This window comes from Trachurus trachurus (genome assembly GCF_905171665.1).
Source record: "Trachurus trachurus genome assembly, chromosome: 2".
Taxonomy (NCBI): Eukaryota; Metazoa; Chordata; class Actinopteri; order Carangiformes; family Carangidae; genus Trachurus; species Trachurus trachurus.
This window is the reverse complement of record NC_139914.1, coordinates 13,235,897-13,256,889: the sequence shown is the minus strand read 5'-3', so window position 1 is coordinate 13,256,889 and position 20,993 is coordinate 13,235,897. Positions and strand designations below refer to the sequence as shown.

The 20,993-nt window shown below is 41.2% G+C and overlaps 1 protein-coding gene across 1 annotated transcript; it reads left to right on the top strand.

The window, feature by feature from the left end:
* Positions 1 to 19,496, top strand: pwp2h (PWP2 small subunit processome component). The gene is made up of 21 exons (XM_083988878.1): positions 1 to 179; positions 342 to 454; positions 3,153 to 3,247; positions 3,421 to 3,520; positions 4,178 to 4,321; positions 4,430 to 4,565; positions 5,340 to 5,581; positions 6,262 to 6,405; positions 6,484 to 6,554; positions 7,142 to 7,278; positions 8,447 to 8,595; positions 9,439 to 9,586; positions 10,440 to 10,590; positions 11,784 to 11,964; positions 13,052 to 13,199; positions 13,492 to 13,600; positions 14,548 to 14,613; positions 15,950 to 16,168; positions 17,468 to 17,618; positions 18,357 to 18,431; positions 19,270 to 19,496. The coding sequence occupies exons 1-21, from the start codon at positions 162 to 164 to the stop codon at positions 19,445 to 19,447; spliced, it is 2,775 nt and encodes a 924-aa protein (XP_083845004.1). The 5' UTR covers positions 1 to 161; the 3' UTR covers positions 19,448 to 19,496.
* Positions 19,497 to 20,993: the final 1,497 nt, after the last annotated feature.

Below are 20,993 nucleotides of genomic sequence, written 5' to 3'. Positions count from 1 at the left end.
CCGGAAGTGGCAAATATCAACACAACTGCAACACATGTGGAGGAAGCAGCATGTGAAGTGAACCAGTGGACACATATTATTATTATATTTAACCACCACGGGGATGTTTAAAGTATAAAGAAAAAGATCAGTTTCACCAAGTTTGATGAATATTAGTGAAGATGAAGTTCGCGTATAAGGTGAGTTAGCTGCTGTTTGCTAACTGTTAGCATCCTCTCTTGTACAACAAACTGCGTTTTATTACATAGTTTTAATGTGTTGTAACAGCGGATAAATACGTGTATCAGAACATAATGACTTTCGGTTGATGAAAAACGAAATAAATGTGTTTTATGTTGTAGTTTTCCAACCTGCTCGGAGCTGTTTATCGTCAGGGAAATCTGAATTTCTCTCAAGATGGAAACGCAGTGATCAGTCCGGTTGGAAACAGAGTGTCAGTCTTCGACCTGAAGAAGTGAGACTTTATTATACTTATTCTATTTGTTCTATTATTATTATTATCGTCCTTGTTAATTATGGTTTAAGGTTTAATCCTGACAGTTTTATCTCACTCTGTAAACTGTCTTTGGTTTCATGTTTTGTAATGTTTAACTTTTTAACTTGTTCTGTAAAGCACCTTGTAACTGTGTTTTGAAATGTGCTATACAAATAAAGCTTATTGTCATCATCATTATTAAGTATTTATAAGCTACACAGGGATGCAAACAGCGCGCCGAAAAGCGAAACTCGCTTTTTTCATGACCAATTAGGTGACTTGTGTGAATCGTTCAGATCCGAAGAGTTTTTGTTTTTGGGAGGGGGGGGGGGGGGGTCTCAGCTGGGGTCAGTAAAATGTTTTTCTAACAGGCTGACAGTGACAATCACGTGAAACTGAGGCGAACTCATACATGGTTGTCTCTGGTTATACTGATAACTGCCGACCTCCAATGTTGACGCGCGACGTATCCGCGTGGTATCCGCGTGCATTCGGTCGTTTTTCCCCGTGCATGTCCGTTGCTGTGTCAGGCAGGTGTTTCCCACGGAGCTCTGCCCCGTTTCAGGGGTGAAGGAGAGAAGTCGCCTCCGCGATGTAGAATGTGTTCAATTAAAGTGAAACTAACACATTATATAGGCCTATATGTCCATTACACACTTTTAGGCCTTAAAATGTCTTAAATTTGTTGAATTATTGTGTTCAAGACTTAAATAAGACAGCTCTTAAATTTTCGTATGCCCACCATGGGCGAGCATTTCGCTCGCATTTGCCCCTAAAAAAAAAAAACATGTGTTAACCAGGAAAATCACAAAAAAGAAAGAGCACAACCTGCGATTGGTCAAAAACTACAAATCCCACAATTCTCTGGCCTCCACAATAACAGTAGTTAGTGTAAGTAAGGGAGAGTGGAGCTGTCGGTGAAAAGAGGAAACAACACCACGTCTGGTCCTGTTCTATGTTGTTGGTTCACACCGTCACCGTTTATTCGTTACGTCCGCGGTGTAAAAGGCCGTGACGCAAAGACGCGATTAGGCGCGAGACGCGGTAGACGCGACTTTTTTTTTTTTGCGACGCAATACACGCGATTCTTTTATGGCGACGGGACCCTCGCGTCTTCGTCTATTTCATCGTGTTTTGGTGGGAAGACCCAAAGGGGCTTCCCACTCAAACACGAGGAACGCTTTTTTTTCGCGCGAGCTTTTACGCGCAACCAAACGCGAGATACGCGAGATACGCGATTTAGCGCTCGTTTTCACTCGTTTCAAAAAAAAAATTTCACTACAACAATTTTTTTTTTTTTCTTTCTTTTTCAAAGGAGGTTAAATCGAAAGCAACTGGACTTAGTTATTTACTTATTATAACTAAGTCCAGTTGCTTTCGATTTAACCTCCTTTGAAAAAAAAAAGTATAGGAAGACGTTTCACCTCTCATCCAAGAGGCTTCATCAGTTCATGTAGCATCTGACCAGGCTGGGACTGGTCCAACTATCTGGTGTGGAGACTCAGTATAAGTCCAGTTGCTTTCGATTTAACCTCCTTTGAAATACTATGACCTGGACAAATGAGAATATGCACAGGCCTACAACAACATTTCTGCTCTCACCAACCATGGTTGAGGCGATAACGTGACGCACAGTATACTGTTATGAGACACATTATGCATCCCAACTGTCTTTTTTTTTAGAGGATTTTTTTTTTTACCAAGAATGCGCCCAAAAAAATCATGATCCAGGGGCCAAAATTCGAAACAAATATATATTTTTTTTAATCATAATTCTCATTATTCTCCTGATGTCGGTTTAATGTAAACAGATTGCGCTGATATGCGTCATGTGACAGCGGGGCAGAGCTGCAGCTGCTGTGCTGTGATGGACCTGATCAGACTGGTGGTGGTCCACAGTCAATCAGTCCCAGAGCCTTCCTATTCACCTCCAATGTAGACGCGACGTGCGCGCTCGTTACCCAAAGCGGCGCGTATCCGCGTGCATTCGGTGCGACGGCGCCGCCGTTCCCCCCCCCCCCCCCCCCCCCCCCCCCCGTGCATGTCCGTTGCTGTGTCAGGCAGGTGTCTCCCACGGAGCTCTGCCCCGTTTCAGAGGTGAAGGAGAGACGTCGCCTCCGCGATGTAGAATGTGTTCAATTAAAGTGAAACTAACACATTATATAGGCCTATATGTCCATTACACACTGAATGGGATGTTAAATCCCATGTCTTTATTTCTTCAGTTCATTTTAATAGTAATAATTATGACTAACATTCAGTGAAGACCTAAAAATCAGTATCTCCAAAATGGAAATATTGCAATGGTTTTTATTTTTTTAAAGCATTTTTAATATAGAAATGTTGGCCTTCTGAAAACTGTCCATCTATATGCACTCAATACTTGGTTGGGGTTGAACTACTGGAAATAGACTTTTCTGTGATATTGTTAATGGTGAGCCCCCCCCCCCCCCCCCCCCCCACGACAATTCCTCTCTTTTTTGGTCCTGACCCGTTTGCATCCCTGGCTACAGTGCATAAAATCAACTTTGCCAACATGTTGCATTAGAATTTGCAGTGGATGTGTTTTGCAAAATATGTGTAAGCATGTGTTTTTGTCTATAAACACATGCATTTGATCAGTTTTATCCATTTGATTTCAGACTCAGACTGAAAGTTGTTCTTGTTTGTCTTCCAGCAACACATCCGAGACGTTACCTGTCTCCACTACAAAGAACATCACATGTGTGGGTCTGTCCCCTGATGGACATTTGGCGATTGTAGTAGATGAAGGTAAGATTAAAGGGATAGTAGCATTTTTTTTAAAAAAGTGGGGTTGTATGATCTACAAATAGCCCCTAAGTACTTTAATTGCAGTAGATAATAGGCCGTTTCTTTGGGTCTGTTCATAAAAATTGAAGCATCTATTACAAAAACATTACAACGATTCCATGTTTGTGTCCCAGATGGAGCAGCCTTGTTGGTCAGCCTCATCACCCGCGCCGTCCTTCACCACTTCCACTTCCACAAGCCTGTGAACAGCATCCGCTTCTCTCCGGATGGCAGGTAAATGATTTTTATGGATGGATGGGTTTATTTTTGCTGCTGAACGTGAAAATCACCCATCAGAATTACGTAAAAATAATAACATTACATTCACTGTCGTTTTCTTATTAGGTATCTACCAGTTAACATAGGAAGAAACAATGATTATTTGTAGTAATTATTTATATCATTATTTCATTGTGTATGTATTTAAATTGTTTTTTTTCCCTCTGTCTTTATTAGTTATTTTATGTGGCTTTTTTGTTGTTATGTCTTAAAGGGATAGTCCAACATTTTGGCAAATTCGCCCATTGCCATAATCCTGATTTTTAGGAGTGGGTTCAGTAGAGGCAAATGCAAACAACTCCGTCCGAGTTTTTGGATTGTGTATTTGATGGGTTTGATGAGGGAAATCAAGAAATCCCATTATATTATTATTATTATTAGCCTCCGTAGCGTAGCTCTGAGCAGCTCACGGCTCTGCTCCGCCGTTCTAAAAATAGCTTGCACAGACAATTAAAGGTAACAAACCTACTCCTAAAACTATAGGGATTATGGCAATGAGGCAATTTGCCAAAATGTTGAACTATCCCTTTAATCGTATAGAGAATAAAGATATTGTTGGGGGGAAAAAATTACCATCCTACAGTATATGACCCTGTCTGCTTCGTCTCTCAGGAAGTTCGTGGTCACTAAGGAGAACGTGGCGCTGCTGTACCACGCTCCCGGGAAGCAGCGGGAGTTCAACGCCTTCGTGCTGGACAAGAGCTACTACGGCCCCTACGACGAGACCACCTGCATCGACTGGACCGACGACTCCAAGTCAGTTCAACTGGCTCAGTCTGTCATATATATATATATGTATATATATCGTGGCGGAGATGAATTTTCATAAATCATAAATGTTTGTGTGGCGTTTCCCCCCTGCAGGTGTTTCGTGGTGGGAAGCAAAGACATGTCCACGTGGGTGTTTGGCGCCGAGCGCTGGACCAACCTGATCTACTACTCCCTGGGGGGACACAAGGACCTGATCGTGGGCTGTTTCTTCGAGAAGGACAGTCTGGATGTGAGTTTTTTATAAAAGACAAATGGTTTAAAGAGACAACGAGCAGTTTTGTAAAAGCGAAGCGTTTCCACACTACATTTATGAGCCTCCGCACCGTGAAATTCTTCGACCGGCGCAAGACAGACTCATGTTTTCATTCATCAAGAATTAAAGTCAGAGGTTGGAAGACGATCACATACCGTCGTAGTTCCCACCATAAACGGAGATTCGGCGGCGTTATTCTCATGACTCGCCACAAAACCGAAAGTAAAGAAACGCTGGTCGGCTCGCCCAGCATTTCCACCACCACTAATAATAACAAAATAACCATAGAGACAAAACCATAGATTTATCTAAAATGGACCATTAACAAGTGTGGGTAGCGGAGATTCATCCACATTAACGTGAGACTTTTTTATAACCAAATAGAAACTCCTCGTTGTCCCTTTAAGATGGTCCAATGTTGGATTTGTCATATTAATAAAATGAAAAACGTATGATTTTAACTGTGATTTTAACTAAAAAAAAGATTTCATATTTATTTATTTGGTAAGTGACCATGGTATAAGCAGGATAAAGCCCTTCGAGATGTCAGATTTATCAGGAATGAATGGTATTATCCCTAATGTAATGCATTCATTTATCGAAAATGGAGCCATTAACAAGTGTGGGTAGCGTAGATTCATCCACATTAACGTGAGACTTTTTTATAACCAAATAGAAACTCCTCATTGTCCCTTTAATAATGGATAAATTCTGATAAACATCTAACGTGTAACGGCGATGCGCCTCCAGCTTTACACGGTGAGCCAGGACGGGACATTGTGCGTGTGGGAGAGCGACACGGAGCTGGACGGACTCATCCTGCAGAGGAGGCGGGAAAAAACCAAGGTCCCGACAGCGGGAGGAGAAGAGGAGGAGGAGGAGGAGGAGGAGAGGCTGGAGGGAGAGGAAGGAGAGGTCATCAGAGGGAAAACCGAAACACCCAAAGAGAAGGAGACGAAGAAGAAGAACGTCCGATACAAGCAGAGGAGCAAGTGAGAGGAAGAATTTTTTTGCTTTTATTTATTCTTGAGTAAGTGCTTAAAGGGATAGTTCAACATTTTGGAAAATTGACCCATTGCGTTTTAGCAGTAGGTTTGTTACCTTTAATTGACGGTGCAAGCTATTTTTAGAATGGTGGAGCAGAGCCGCGAGCTGCTCAGAGCTACGCTACGGAGGCTAATGGGATTTCTTCGAAGGAAACCAAATGAGGGAAACCAAGAAATCCCATTAGCCTCCGTAGCGTAGCTCTGAGCAGCTCGCAGCTCTGCTCCGCCGTTCTAAAAATAGCTTGCACCGACAATTAAAGGTAACGAACCTACTGCTATGACTATAGGGATTATGGCAATGGGCCAATTTGCTGAAATGTTGAACTATCCCTTTAAAACGATAAAATATCATTTTACTGAGTGACTTTTACATACTTTTATTATTTTACTAAAATAGTGACCAGAGCCAATGTGTGTCATTGAACAGTCTCCATTCATTTCTTAATTGAGCTTTTATTTTGAAATATTGCACAGGAAGTTGGTGTAAAACGACTTTTAAAATGGCATAGTTGCCCTCAGATTTGTTAATAAATATGCAATGATGCAATTAAAAACGGTTTCTCTACCATTTCTGTCAAAGGGGGTCATCATGGTTGCTAAAACATTTTATTTAACTTTATTTCCAGACACTTCTTCAACAAGGAGGGGGATTTCAACAACCTGACTGCTGCTGCCTACCACAAACACACCCACATCCTGGTCACTGGGTTTGCATCCGGCGTCTTCCACCTGCACGAGCTCCCAGAGTTCAACCTGATCCACTCCCTCAGGTGAGAGAGAAGAGGAAGAATTTAAATAATTGAATTTTATTGCATTATTTGACAGTTTAAGTGTTTTTTTCCCTCCAGTATTTCAGACCAGAGGATCTCCTCAGTGTCCATCAACAGCTCTGGGGACTGGATCGGCTTCGGCTGCTCGGGTAAGAAGTCAGACAGATGTTTTGTCAGATGGATTAGATTAGATCAGGGTATCTGCGGGGTCTTGAAAAGTATTAAAAGGTGATAAATCAATTTGGGGAAAATTAAGACCCTTAAAAAGTATTTTCACGTCTTTATAAAGTCTTACATTTTGAAGGTATTTTTTCAGAATTAGCTGTCCAAGAGTTTGAGTCCTAAAACACATTGTAAAAGTGTGTGAATTTATTAATTTTATTAAAAAACAAAGATAAAACGGTACATAAAAAAAGAAAAGAAGATTATTGTTTGTTTTTTTTGGATAAACTTTGCCTTATCTAAGCCTATTTTGAATTCTGTAGCATCACATTGGTCTATAGTCTTTATCACTAACTAAAACTGTTACGTTAAAAGTGTCACTGATATAAATGGTTACAGCTTGAAGTGGCGGTGAGGTATTGAAAAATATTGAGAAGGTCTTGAAAAAGTCTTAAAAAGGTATTAGAATTAACTTCAAGATTCCTGTATATACCCTGTAGATGGTTTTAGAATTTAGTATTTATTTAAAGCAACCATTTCTGTATTAATAGTGGTGGTTTTGTTCTTCCTGAAGGGATGGGGCAGCTGCTGGTGTGGGAGTGGCAGAGCGAGTCGTACGTCTTCAAGCAGCAGGGTCACTTCAACAACATGGCCTCGCTGGCCTACTCGCCCGACGGACAGTACATCGTGACGGGAGGCGACGACGGGAAAGTGAGATGATGGTTTCATGTGGTTGTTAAACTGTAGGCTTTATGCTAAGCTATAGCTAACTAGGTGCAGCTTTAATTTTTTTTTTTTTTCAATTTAGCACAGACTAGATAGATAGATAGATAGATAGATAGATAGATAGATAGATAGATAGATAGATAGATAGATAGATAGATAGATAGATAGATAGATAGATAGATAGATGCAGTGTACGAGCACGAAAAGTGAGATAATGGTTTCATGTGGTTGTTAAACTGTAGTCATCACAGGTGTTAGAGTATTTCTTTCAAAGGTCTTTTTATTGATGACAAGTCATGAATAAGATGGTCGACAACATCTACACATCATAACACATCCCAATGCCCAAATATGGACAAACACAGACAAAATTGTGGATAGACAGACTAAAAATTATATAAAAAAACATTAACAATGCATAGAAAATATAAATAAATGCACTAGATAGATAGATAGATAGATAGATAGATAGATAGATAGATAGATAGATAGATAGATAGATAGATAGATAGATAGATAGATGTGCATGCACTTACATTTTGGCTTTATGCTAAGCTATAGCTAACTAGGTGCAGCTTTAATTTTTTTTTTTTTTCATAGATAGATAGATAGATAGATAGATAGATAGATAGATAGATAGATAGATAGATAACAACTAATAAAACAGATCAATAGAAATGATACATTATACATTAATAGTAACAGAGAAACAGGACAAGAGGGAAAAAGAGACAAAAATTTAAATAAAAAAAAGAAGAAAATACCTGAAAAGAAAAGAAAGAAAAAAAGAACTCAGAGATTATTGATCCACCCGTGACACAACACATCCCACTTTATGTGCCATTCTTGGCCACCTCTCTCTTGCAAAAGAGATGTTGGATCTCAATGGGACAAACCTGGTTAAATAAAGGTTATAAATAAATATAAATAAGAGCAGTGCAGTTTGGAAGGTGTGATGATATTAACATGTGGAATAAAAGATAAAAAAAAAAGATAAAATGAAGAAAGAAAGACACAACAGTGACTGCACAAGTTTCTCATTTTGATTCAAAGGTTAAAAACCAGTGTCGTGTCGAGTAGACCCGTCACCTCGACGACGCTGTGACCCTGAAGTGTCTCTATCTCTGACGTCAGCCTGTGTCTCGTCCCTCAGGTCAAAGTGTGGAACAGCAACAGCGGCCTGTGCTTCGTCACCTTCACCGAGCACAGCAGCAGCATCACCCACGTCACCTTCACCTCCAGCGGCTTCGTCATCGTCAGCGCCTCGCTGGACGGGACGGTCCGAGCCTTCGACCTGCACAGGTGAAGGAGGAGAAGAAGAGATACAACATCTACACATCATGACACATCCCGATGCCCAAATATGGACAAACAGACAAAATTGTGGATAGACAGACTAAAAATTATATAAAAAAAACATTAACAACAATGCATAGAAAAGATAGATAGATAGATAGATAGATAGATAGATAGATAGATAGATAGATAGATAGATAGATAGATAGATAGATAGATAGATAGATAGATAGATAGATAGATAGCACTTACATTTAGGCTTTATGCTAAGCTATAGCTAACTAGGTGCAGCTTTAATTTTTTTTTTTCAATTTAGCACAGATTAGATAGATAGGTAAGTAGGTAGGTAGATAGATAGATAGATAGATAGATAGATAGATAGATAGATAGATAGATAGATAGATAGATAGATAGATAGATAGAGAAGAGACAAAAGGAAAAGTGCATCAATTCTTATTTTAGTCAACAAAATATATCCAAGTATTAAGTATTAAGATAGATAGATGTGCATGCACTTACATTTTGGCTTTATGCTAAGCTATAGCTAACTAGGTGCAGCTTTAATTTTTTATTTTTTTTTCAATTCAGCACAGAAGGGATAGATAGATAGATAGATAGATAGATAGATAGATAGATAGATAGATAGATAGATAGATAGATAGATAGATAGATGTGCATGCACATGAACAAAGTTATGCATATACATTTTGGCTTTATGCTAAGCTATAGCTAACTAGGTGCAGCTTTAATCTAAAGAGAAGTGTGTGTATGTGCTGTTTGGCTCTGTTGTTAAGCGTGTGTGTGTGTGTGTGTGTGTTTGTATGTATGTGTGTGTGTGTGTGTTTGTAGGTATCGTAACTTCAGGACGTTCACCTCTCCGCGGCCGGCTCAGTTCTCCTCGCTGGCGGTGGATCACAGCGGGGAGCTGGTGAGCGCCGGAGCCCAGGACTCCTTCGAGATCTTCCTGTGGTCCATGCAGACGGGACGGTTGCTGGAGGTACACACACTGTTACACACCGTTACACACCGTTACACACCGTTACACACCGTTACACATGTTGAAATGATACAATACACTCATGTAGAGAAATGAGGAGGACACCCCCTTTTCCATTTGGTTTAGGGTGTCCCCTAACCCTCTTAATCTAATCAAATCACACAAAGGGCTTCATGATCAAAGATAAAAATAAAGAAAATACAAAAGTTCATGTTACATCATCATCAAGTACTGAGGAAACAAATATTAAAACAGTAAAAACAAATAAAATTGAATAAAATTTGGTAATTTAAAATAGAATAAAAAATAAAATAAAATACATAAAACAAAATAAAATAAAATAGACTCAATGAATAATACCAATTATTCCTAATCTGTGTATCATTCATTCTTTCTATTTTCGATTGGCAATCAAAAGTCAAAAAATGAAAAAGTGACAGATTATTTTGTTTTTTGTTTTTTAATCTAACACAAAAAACGATTCAACTGTAGACTCAGATCAAAAATACGAAATCGAAAAACGGGCCACGGGACTGAATTTGTTTTTTATATTTTAATATAATCTGTCACTTTTTCATTTCAGACATTTTTTGATTTTTGATTGCCAATCGAAAATAGAAAGAACGAATGATACACAGATTATTCCTCACCATGAATTGCATTTTCACAGTTGCTTTTCAGTTTTAATTGCTCAGTTATACGCCTTGAATCTCCCAGGCTTGTTAAAATTGATATTAAATATCCATATGTCCAAATATGTATAAAAAAAACAAAAAAAAACACAGGTTTTTATAGGGTGTTGTAATGTTTTTCTCATGTGGACCCCTCCTCTCCCTCCTGCTCTGTGTTTCAGGTCCTGGGGGGCCACGAGGGTCCGGTCAGCTGCTTGTGCTTCAGTCCGGTCCAGTCCGTCCTGGCCAGCGTGTCGTGGGACCGCACCGTCCGGCTGTGGGACATGTTGGACAGCTGGCAGGTCAAAGAGACGCTGCCCCTCACCTCCGACGGTAAATCACGACAGCTCCAGTGTAATGGTGTCTTCTTTTCTGCAGCCACAAGGGGGTGCGAAGAAAAGAAAGAAGGAAGGAAGGACGAAGGGAAAGAAGGAAGGAAGGAAGGACGAAGGGAAGGAAGGAAGGAAGGAAAGAAAGAGGGAAGGAAGGAAGGAAAGAAAGAAGTAAGGAAGGATGAAGGGAAGGAAGGAAGGAAGGACAAAGGGAAAGATGGGAGGAAAGAGGAAAGAGGAAAGGAGGACAAAGGGAAGGAAGGAAGGAAAGAAAGAGGGAAGGAAGGAAGTAAGGAAAGAAGGAAGGAAGGAAGGAAGGAAGGAAGGACGAAGGGAAAGAAGGAAGGAAGGAAAGAAAGAGGGAAGGAAGGAAGGAAAGAAAGAAGTAAGGAAGGATGAAGGGAAGGAAGGAAGGAAGGACAAAGGGAAAGATGGGAGGAAAGAGGAAAGAGGAAAGGAGGACAAAGGGAAGGAAGGAAGGAAAGAAAGAGGGAAGGAAGGAAGTAAGGAAAGAAGGAAGGAAGGAAGGAAGGAAGGACGAAGGGAAAGAAGGAAGGAAGGAAGGACAAAGGGAAAGATGGGAGGAAAGAGGAAAGGAGCACGAAGGGAAGGAAGGAAGGAAAGGAAGGAAGAAAAGAAAGGGAAGGATGAAGGGAAGGAAGGAAGGAAAGAAAGAGGGATGGAAGGAAGAAAGGAAAGAGGGAAGGAAGGACAAAGGGAAAGATGGGAGGAAAGAGGAAAGGAGGACGAAGGGAAAGAAGGAAGAAAAGAAAGAGGGAAGGAAGGAAGGAAAGAAAGAGGGAAGGAAGGACGACGGGAAAGAAGGAAGGAAGGAAGGACGAAGGGAAGGAAGGAAGGAAAGAAAAAAGGAAGGAAGGATGAAGGGAAAGAAGGAAGGAAGGACAAAGGGAAAGATGGGAGGAAGGATGAAGGAAAGAAAGAAGGAAGGAAGGAATGATGAAGGGAAAGAAGGAAGGAAAGAAGGAAGAAAAGAAAGAGGGAAGGAAGGAAGGAAGGAAGGAAAGAAAGAAGGAAGGAAAGATGAAGGTTATTTGCTCATTATGGGACCAACAGTGTGATGGTGTATTCTTTCCTGCAGCCACTAGGGGGCGCCAGAGATGGGGAGGTTTAAATTGCACTTACAGTAACTATTCTAATAGATATTTGTGATGTGTTGTGTGTGTTGGTGGTCAGGCGTGGCGGTGAGCTACCGGCCCGACGGGCAGCAGCTGGCCGTGGCCACTCTGAACGGAGAGATCTCCTTCTGGGACCCTCAGACCGCCGCGCAGACCGGCTCGGTGTCGGGGCGCCACGACCTGGAGATGGGCCGCAAGGACACGGACAAGATCACCGCCAAGCAGTCGGCCAAGGGGAAGTGAGTCTGGCTACAGCTGTGTTTGCTTTGTTTTTATTAAATATTCTTTTTATTGCAAGGTGCACATGGCATAAAACATGTGCTACTAACAAAGCAATCATAGTTTTACACGTTTTTTTTTTTTAAGTAAAATAGGGCTGCCACAAACGATTATTTTGATAGTCGACTAGTCACCGACTATTTTTTCGATTAGTCGACTAATCGGATCATACGTAAATTGAATGTAAAACATACAGCTCATCGCACCAGCATGCAGCTGCTCTTATATAGCTACCATCATTAGCTTTCAGCTTGAAGTGTTAAGGTATATGCTAACTAAAAATAAGGACAATTAAGATGATAGTTCATTAAACTTTTAATGAAATATGCAGCTTTAACTGTAGCATAAAGTGCAAACAGCTGAGTAAAATAAGGATAAGGCACTGGCCTAAACAACACCAAAATAAATACTTAAAGGTTTTTTAGATTTTTCTTTCCTTCATTTGTCTCTGGCGTTAAACATAGCTACATTTAAATAAAATGAGGTAGACACCTGAAACTAAGGAATTATTCACAATAATAAAGTTTTGGTAGGCCTATATTCAAATATAACTTGTGCTCAGTGTAAATAATAGTCGTTCTGTTAAAAAAAAAATCGAATAGTTTATAAGACAATCGTATTGTCTGAAAAAATGTAAATGTTCCCTTTTTACTGTCACAAAAGGAGAAACATGGAAAGACTCAAGAGAAAGTTCTGTGTGAAACTGTCAAATGAAAACAGGGTTACCGGTGCCGCTTGATGACGGACAAGAGAGGTAGAGAGAGAAAAGAGAGAGAAGACCTGTTTTGAGAGAAAAACAAAGTTTAAAAAAACAAACAAACAACGACGCATCGACTGTTCAATTAGTTGTCGACGATTTTAATAGTCGACGTAGTCGTGACTAGTCGACTAATCGTGGCAGCCCTAAAGTAAAATATATGAAAGAAAAAAACGGCAGCAACATTGAACATGAAAATAGATTGCAAATAACAATCTGAGTCCAAGTCTTTAGCTACTGTCTGTTTCACTTTGATGATGAACTTCTTATCTTCTGCTTCTCCGCTCCAGGTCGTTCACGTCGCTGTGCTACTCCGCTGACGGGGAGTCGGTGCTGGCCGGGGGTCAGTCCAAGTTCGTCTGCATCTACAACGTCCGCGAGCAGATGCTCATGAAGAAGTTTGAAATCTCCTGCAACTTGTCATTCGACGCCATGGAGGTGCAGTGTTTTTTTTTGTTTTTTTTTGCCATGTGCACGTAGTGAAAAATGAAATATTAAAATTCACAGTAAATGATTCAGGTCTGAGTCTGAATATGATGAGCTCAGGAAAAAGAAATCAACCAGTTGCAAATTAAGATGGTCCAATGTTGGATTTGTCATATTAATAAAATGAAAAACGTATGATTTTAACTGTGATTTTAACTAAAAAAAAGATTTCATATTTATTTGAATGAATGGTATTATCCCTAATGTAATGCATTCAAACCCTGTCTACATATTATACCTGCAGGAATTCCTGGACCGGAGGAAAATGACGGAGTTCGGCAGCTTGGCCCTGGTGGACGAAGGAGCTGGAGATGGAGACGGGGTCAACATCAGCCTCCCCGGGGTCAGGAAAGGTGAGACGGGTTCTTATTACAGTTTTTCTCGATTGCTAAGACACATTTCTTGAAAGCTGCTCACCTTTTCTCAAAACTGTGAACACAAACCCCCAATTTTCAAGCTACATTCACAAAACCTCAGACTCTTCTTGCAAAACCAAACTTTCACCTCAAAACAGTTCAATCTGCGCCCAAAACTGAACTCTGTTGTCAAATCGTGCCCTGAGTCAATCAAAATTAAAAACACTACTGAGCAGTCACTAAACACTACATAGAAAAATAGAAAACACAATGCTCAGCACATGAAGCTGTAGAAATAAATGTTTATTGTTCACTGTAGCTAAATGCATGTTGCAAAACAAAAAACCTGTGCATTTAGCACTGGTACATAGTACTGTAAAAAAAACGGAAAAAAAAAACCACGGAAATCCTGTGCATTTTACACATAGCACTTGTACTAGTACAAAAACAAACAGAAATCTTGAGCATTTAGCACTTGTATGCAGTAAGATAAAGTACAATCATCATCATTCATCCTGAACTAGCTACAGTAGATGTTCCCTCACATCATTGGACACAAGTGTGATCAATTTTGAGTTGTTGTGTTCAACCGGTGAAACTTGTGCTTTAGTTGTGTTTGACTTTTGCCACCTGTGCTCAGCATTATGCAACACAGGTGCATCACAATGAAAATGTGTTGGTAAGTTGTGTCTAAACAGGTGAAAAGTGTTTATAGTTTTGCCAAAAGAGAGAGACTGGTTCAATCAGTGGGTTCAGGCAACTGAGAATTTGGTTCAGACAACAGGTTTAGTGTTTTAGCAATTGAGAAAAACAGTAACGTATGAGCGTTGTTTATTCCCCCAGATTGTGAGGAGCTGTGTGTTGGGTCCATGTGTTTTGTGCTCGATTTGTCTAATATCTTCTACCAGACTCTAAATATCTGTTTTCTGTCTGTGTGTTTAAAGGCGACATGAGCTCTCGACACTTCAAACCAGAGATCAGAGTCAGTTCTCTGCGCTTCTCCCCCACCGGTAGGTGACGCAATCAAACAGGAGATGAGATGTGGCTGGTTAACGCCCCTGTCAAGGCAGGAAGGAAGGAAGAAAAGAAAGAGGGAAGGAAGGAAGGAAAGAAAGAGGGAAGGAAGGACAAAGGGAAGGAAGGAAGGAAGAAAAGAAAGAGGGAAGGAAGGAAGGACGAAGGGAAGGAAGGAAGGAAGGAAGGAAAGAAAGAAGGAAGGAAGGACAAAGGGAAGGAAGGAAGAAAAGAAAGAGGGAAGGGAAGGAAGGAAGGAAGGAAAGAAAGAAGGAAGGAAGGACGAAGGGAAAGAAGGAAGGAAGGAAAGAAAGAAAGAAAGAAAGAAGGAAGGAAGGAAGGATGAAGGGAAGGAAGGAAGGAAAGAAGGAAGGAAGGAAGGATGAAGGGAAGGAAGGAAGGAAAGAAGGAAGGAAGGAAGGACGAAGGGAAAGAAGGAAGGAAGGAAAGAAAGAAAGAAAGAAAGAAAGAAGGAAGGATGAAGGGAAGGAAGGAAGGAAAGAAGGAAGGAAGGAAGGATGAAGGGAAGGAAGGAAGGAAAGAAGGAAGGAAGGAAGGATGAAGGGAAAGAAGGAAGGAAGAAAAGAAAGAGGGAAGGAAAGGATGAAGGGAAAGAAGGAAGGAAGGACGAAGGGAAGGAAGGAAAGAAAGAGGGAAGGAAGGATGGAAGGAAGGAAGGAAGGAAGGAAGGAAGGAAGGAAGGAAGGAAGGAAGGAAGGAAGGACGAAGGGAAAGAAGGAAGGAATGACAAAGGGAAAGAAGGAAGGAAAGAGTAAGGGAGGACGAAGGGAAGGAAGGAAGGAGGGACAAAAGGAAAGAAAGATAGAAGGAGGGAGGGAACAGATGGGTCAAAAAGGAAGGAAGAAGAAATGAGGACAAAGGGAAGGAAGGAAAGAAGGAAAGGAAAAGGGATTGTGGAAAGAAGGAAGGATGGAGGAAGGGAACAGAAGGATAGAAGGTCCTCCTTTCCTCTTTCCTCCCATCTTTCCCTTTTTTTTTCTTCTTTCTCTTTTCTTTCTCTGCAAGTGGCAATGCGTCGCCTAGCATTGTCACCTGCTGAACAATTTGCAACAATATAATTGTAATTGCTGCCAACACCCTATGTAGGCTATTATCTATCGTTTTAAATGTCTAAATGTAATTTTATTTGTTTGTGGACCATGGGACCACGGATGGAAACTAGCTCTCTAGCTAAATCTGGCATATTTACATCAAATAATTGTTTTTGTATGTTCATGAATATGTGGAGTCCCATTTCAAATAAACTAATAAATGAAAATGAAATGAAAAAAAAAACAGGAGTGTTAATGAAGCGTCTCCATGTTGTCCCAGGGCGCAGCTGGGCGGCCACCAGCACCGAGGGGCTGCTGGTCTACTCTCTGGACGGGTCCCTGGTGTTCGACCCCTACGACCTGGACCTGGACGTGACGCCGGTCAGCGTCCGCCAGCAGCTGCGGCTGCAGGAGTGGGCGGCGGCCATCGTGCTGGCGTTCAGGCTCAACGAGAACGCCCTGAAGCAGGAGGTGCTGGAGACGGTGCCGCACCAGCAGAGTGAGTCAAAGTTAAAGTCAAAGTCCGCTGAAACGAAACGAGTCCGACACAGCGTAGTTGGTTTCACATGAAGCCTTAAAGGGATAGTAGCATTTTTTTTAAAGTGGGGTTGTATGATCTACAAATAGCCCCTAAGTACTTTAATTGCAGTAGAAGACTCTCTGCACTCCTCCCGTTAGCAACGCCAGCCCATAATAGCCCTGCCCAGAGATTTACAACATACAGTGTTGTGAACAGGAAGGAAGGAAAGAAAGAGGGAAGGAAGGAAGGAAAGAAAGAAGGAAGGAAGGATGAAGGGAAAGAAGGAAAGAAGAAGAAATTACAAAGGGAAAGATGGGAGGAAAGAGGAAAGGAGGACGAAGGGAAGGAAGGAAGGAAAGAGGGAAGGAAGGAAGGAAGGAAGGAAGGATGAAGGGAAGGAAGGAAGGAAAGAGGGAGGGAAGGAAGGAAGGTAGGAAAGAAAGAGGGAAGGAAGGAAAGAAAGAAAGAAAGAAGGAAGGAAGGAAGGAAGGAAGGAAGGAAGGAAAGAAGGAAGGAAGGAAGGAAGGAAGGAAGGACAAAGGGAAAGATGGGAGGAAAGAGTAAAGGAGGACGAAGGGAAGGAAGGAAGGAAGGAAGGAAGGAAGAAAGGAAAGAAAGAGGGAAAGAAGGAAGGACGAAGGGAAAGAAGGAAGGAAAGAGGGAGGGAAGGAAGTAAGGAAGGAAGGACGAAGGGAAGCAGCGCCAGCCCATAATAGCCCTGCCCAGAGATTTACAACATACAGTGTTGTGAATGGACCCAAAGAAACGGCCTATTTTCACGGCCTAAAAGAGGTTTTACCTGGAAAATAATACACAGTTCCATTGTTCACTATAATATAATTTTTTCCAGCCCTTCAAAGTGCAGGAAAAACACAGTTTTTATTTGGACCTAACCAACTCACGTATCCCTCCGCCCAGGGTTAGCGCCCGCCGATCAGCAGTTGGTTAGGTCCAAATAAAAACTGTGTTTTTCCTGCACTTTGAAGGGCTGGAAAAAATTATATTATAGTGAACAATGGAACTGTGTATTTTTTTTCAGGTAAAACCTCTTTTAGGCCGTGAAAATAGGCCGTTTCTTTGGGTCTGTTCACAACACTGTATGTTGTAAATCTCTGGGCAGGGCTATTATGGGCTGGCGTTGCTAACGGGAGGAGTGCAGAGAGTCTTCTACTGCAATTAAAGTACTTAGGGGCTATTTGTAGATCATACAACCCCACTTTAAAAAAAATGCTACTATCCCTTTAACTGACGTGTCTTGTGTTTGTGTTTGTGTTCCAGTCCCGGTGGTTTGCGGGTCTCTTCCCGACATCTACGTGGAGAAGCTGCTGGGATTCATAGCAGCGTCTTTGGAGAAGTCGGGCCACCTGCAGTTCTACATGACCTGGGCCCAGAACCTGCTCATGCTGCACGGACAGAAACTCAAGAACAGGTCTGTCTGTAGCACGGTCCTGTGTGGTTTTTAAAGGAGTCATCACCCGGAAATCGCAGTTTTTCTTGTTAAAACACTAATGCATGGAAACGGTCATAAATTCGCATTTGCTTTTTGCGCATTTTCACAAAATCCGCTTTTAAATTCGATACGACTTGGATGGAAACCCAACTATTGATGAAATCTAACAATTGTGGCAGTAGCATTAGCTTGTTTGAATGAAGAGTGAAGCTTCACACAGAGCAGCAGCAGCTTTGCCCCGGGGCTCTGTAGCCTACGTACAGAAATCACCACATTTGCATCAATAAATACATGTTTTACAATGAACCGATTAAATTTTATTTTATTTTATTAAGTTATATAACATGGTTACGGTACACGACAGAGAGCAGCATAGTGTGCGGTTTCCAATACAGCCTGCATGTAACCCACTGGGCTCTGTCCTTCCTGCGTCCAATCAATGCGCGCCTCATTACATATTAATACAATGAACATCCGGACCAGTCAAAACCTCGTGCTTACTCTCACGAGAGAAAGTTGCCGTATGAAAAAGTGTCAGAACAAGCTCTATGTTTGAATTTAAAAAAAAAAATGTTTCCAATAAGTTTTAAGAATTGATTCAAAGCAATTTAAGGGGGATTGGATACATAAAAAACCAGGTGATGACTCCTTTAAGTAAACACAAACCCTAAGACACAATAATTCTGACCCACTAAAGAGATTTCCTTCGGTGCACAGGTCATCCTCCATCCTGCCCACCCTGCAGGCGCTGCAGAAGAGCATCCAGAGACACTTTGACAGCCTGTCCAAACTGTAAGTCTCAACACCCACACACATTGAGACACTGCTGACTTGTATCATCAGATCAGACATGTCTGTAGCTTAATTATAGGGCCTCATTCACCAATATCTTCTAAATTATTTTCTTAAATTCTTTCTTAAGTCGTTCTTAAGATATTTCTGAAGAAAACTCTACAACAGATTCATGAATGTGTTCTTAGACCGCAGAAATGTTCTCAGATTGATGGATACCATCTCGTAAATTGAGACCAGGTGATCCTAATTAACATATGATTAGCACAGGTAAAAAAAAAAGCACCACACTGAAAACTCAAAATCTTTCCAAGAATATTTGTCTTCTTTCTTGTCAAAATGTCTCAATTTTAGTCAAAACTAATCTCTTTCCACTTAAAATAAGACTCATCACCTAAAAATTTACTTGTTTTTAGATCATTTTCACTTGTTTCAAACTAATTTTCAATTGAAATAAATAGAAAAATCTGCCAGTGAAAGCAAGTTTTTTGTGCTTGTAATAAGAAAGAAAAACTTGATCCACTGTCAGATTTTTCTACTTATTTAAAGTGGAAAATTTGCTTGAAAAAAGTAAAAAGTGTCTAAAAACAAGCTGCTTTTTAAATATGATGAGTCTTATTTTAAGTATAATGATATTTATTTAGACTAGAAACGACATTTTGACTAGAAATAAGGCAAATATTCTTGGTAAGATATTGAATTTTTGCAGTGCATCAGTCCCCATAAAAGGGCATGAGACTGCAGGGACATGAATGAGACCCACTGAGAATAGAACATGTGAGATGATGAGTCTAAAACCACGTGGTATTCCCTGTAAACCTGTATTTCCTCTGCACAGCTGCGACTTCAACATGTACAACATCCGCTACGCCGCGGCCCTGTCGAAGCAGAGAGGCATCAAGAGAGCAGCCGAGGAGGACAAAGAGGAGGAGGAGGAGGAGGGTGACGAGGAGGATGAAGGGCTTTCTGAGCACATGAGTGAAGGCTCTGTAGAGGAAGCTGAGATGATCCTTTAGTCTGCGTCTTCAACTCGGCTCATGGCAGATTTGACTGCAGAGAGAAGAATAATGTTGAACTGTAAAAAAAAAAAAAACAGATTTTTGTGAGAAAACTAATTGTAAACATGTTTTTTTTTGTTTTTTTTTAATAAATTCATATATAAATGTGAGTGTTGTATATGTGATTTATCCTGTATTCAGTTTTATTTAATTCCCTGCACACACAGGTGTTTCCACTTATAATAAGACCTTTTCTCTACCTCCTGCTGTTTGATTGTATCATAGACTGTAAGATTGTATTCACTAGACCTCGTATAACTTTTCACCAGTGATGGGAATAACGGCGTTAAAATAAACGGCGTTACTAACGGCGTTATCTTTTTCAGTAACGAGTAATCTAACTAATTACTATTTCCACCGTTACAACGCCGTTACCGTTACCGACAATTAAATGAGGCGCGTTACAAACTACTTTGAAGCCGTTGTCCTCCGACTTGGCTCATCTCATCTCAGACACAGAAGCTGCTAAACTGTTGTTGTTTTTTCCTCCTCTCCTTTGGTGAGGGGAGGGGGGAGGAGGGAGGGACGAGACAACCGCATAAGTGATGATGATTGGTTGAGGCAGAGTAAGGTTTCATGCTAAGCCAATCAGAGGCAGTGTTCAGTTTGTACACAAACCACACACGCACGCAGTTTAGCCTCACACACACAGACTAGCAGAGGGAAGCTGCCGAGATCGGAGGGAAAGTGGAAACAGACACTACTTTAATCTCCCTGAGGTAAAAGACAAGAACATGTGAGGTGTAGCTACATTATGTCCCGGAGCGAAGTGTTTGTCCTGAGCTTCTGCTCACCTGACTGTGCAGCTTCTTCATTAAATCCAAACAGTCCGACACAGCGACGCACTGCTCCTCTTGACTCTAAAGTCTCTGTAGCTCATCAGCTGGAACTCTTCCAGAGCAGCTACAGCAGCGTTGTGACCTCAACCATGGTTGGTGAGAGCAGAAATGTTGTTGTTGTAGTGAAAATGGGCGGGCTCGTGAAGACGCGAATTTACACAAAGTCAAAACGAGCGATAAATCGCATTTCTCGCGTATCTCGCGTTTGGTCGCGCGTATAAACTCGAGCGAAAAAAAAGCGTTCCTCGTGTTAGGCGGGAAGCCCCTTGCGGGACCCTTGCGGGTCTTCCCGCCAAACACGATGAAAAGGACGAAGACGCGAAGGTCCCGTCGCCATAAAAGAATCGGGTGTAGCGTCGCAAAAAAAAAAAAGTCGCGTATACCGCGTCTCGCGCCTAATCGCGTCTCAGCGCCTAATCGCGTCTTTGCGTCACGGCCTTTTACACCGCGGACGTAACGAATAAACGGTGACGGTGTGAACGAACAACATAGAACAGGACCAGACGTGGCGTTGTTTCCTCTTTTCACCTACAGCTCCACTCTCCCTTACTTACACTAACTACTGTTATTGTTGAGGCAGAGGATTGTGGGATTTGTAGTTTTTGACCAATCGTGTGCTCTTTCTTTTTGTGATTTTTCCGGTTCACACATGTTTGTTTTTTTTA

Coding starts and splice junctions, on each gene's coding strand:
- pwp2h (XM_083988878.1), top strand. Junction 3,521..4,177: donor CGCTTCTCTCCGGATGGCAG/GTAAATGATTTT, acceptor TTCGTCTCTCAG/GAAGTTCGTGGTCACTAAGG. Junction 13,601..14,547: donor CCTCCCCGGGGTCAGGAAAG/GTGAGACGGGTT, acceptor GTGTGTTTAAAG/GCGACATGAGCTCTCGACAC.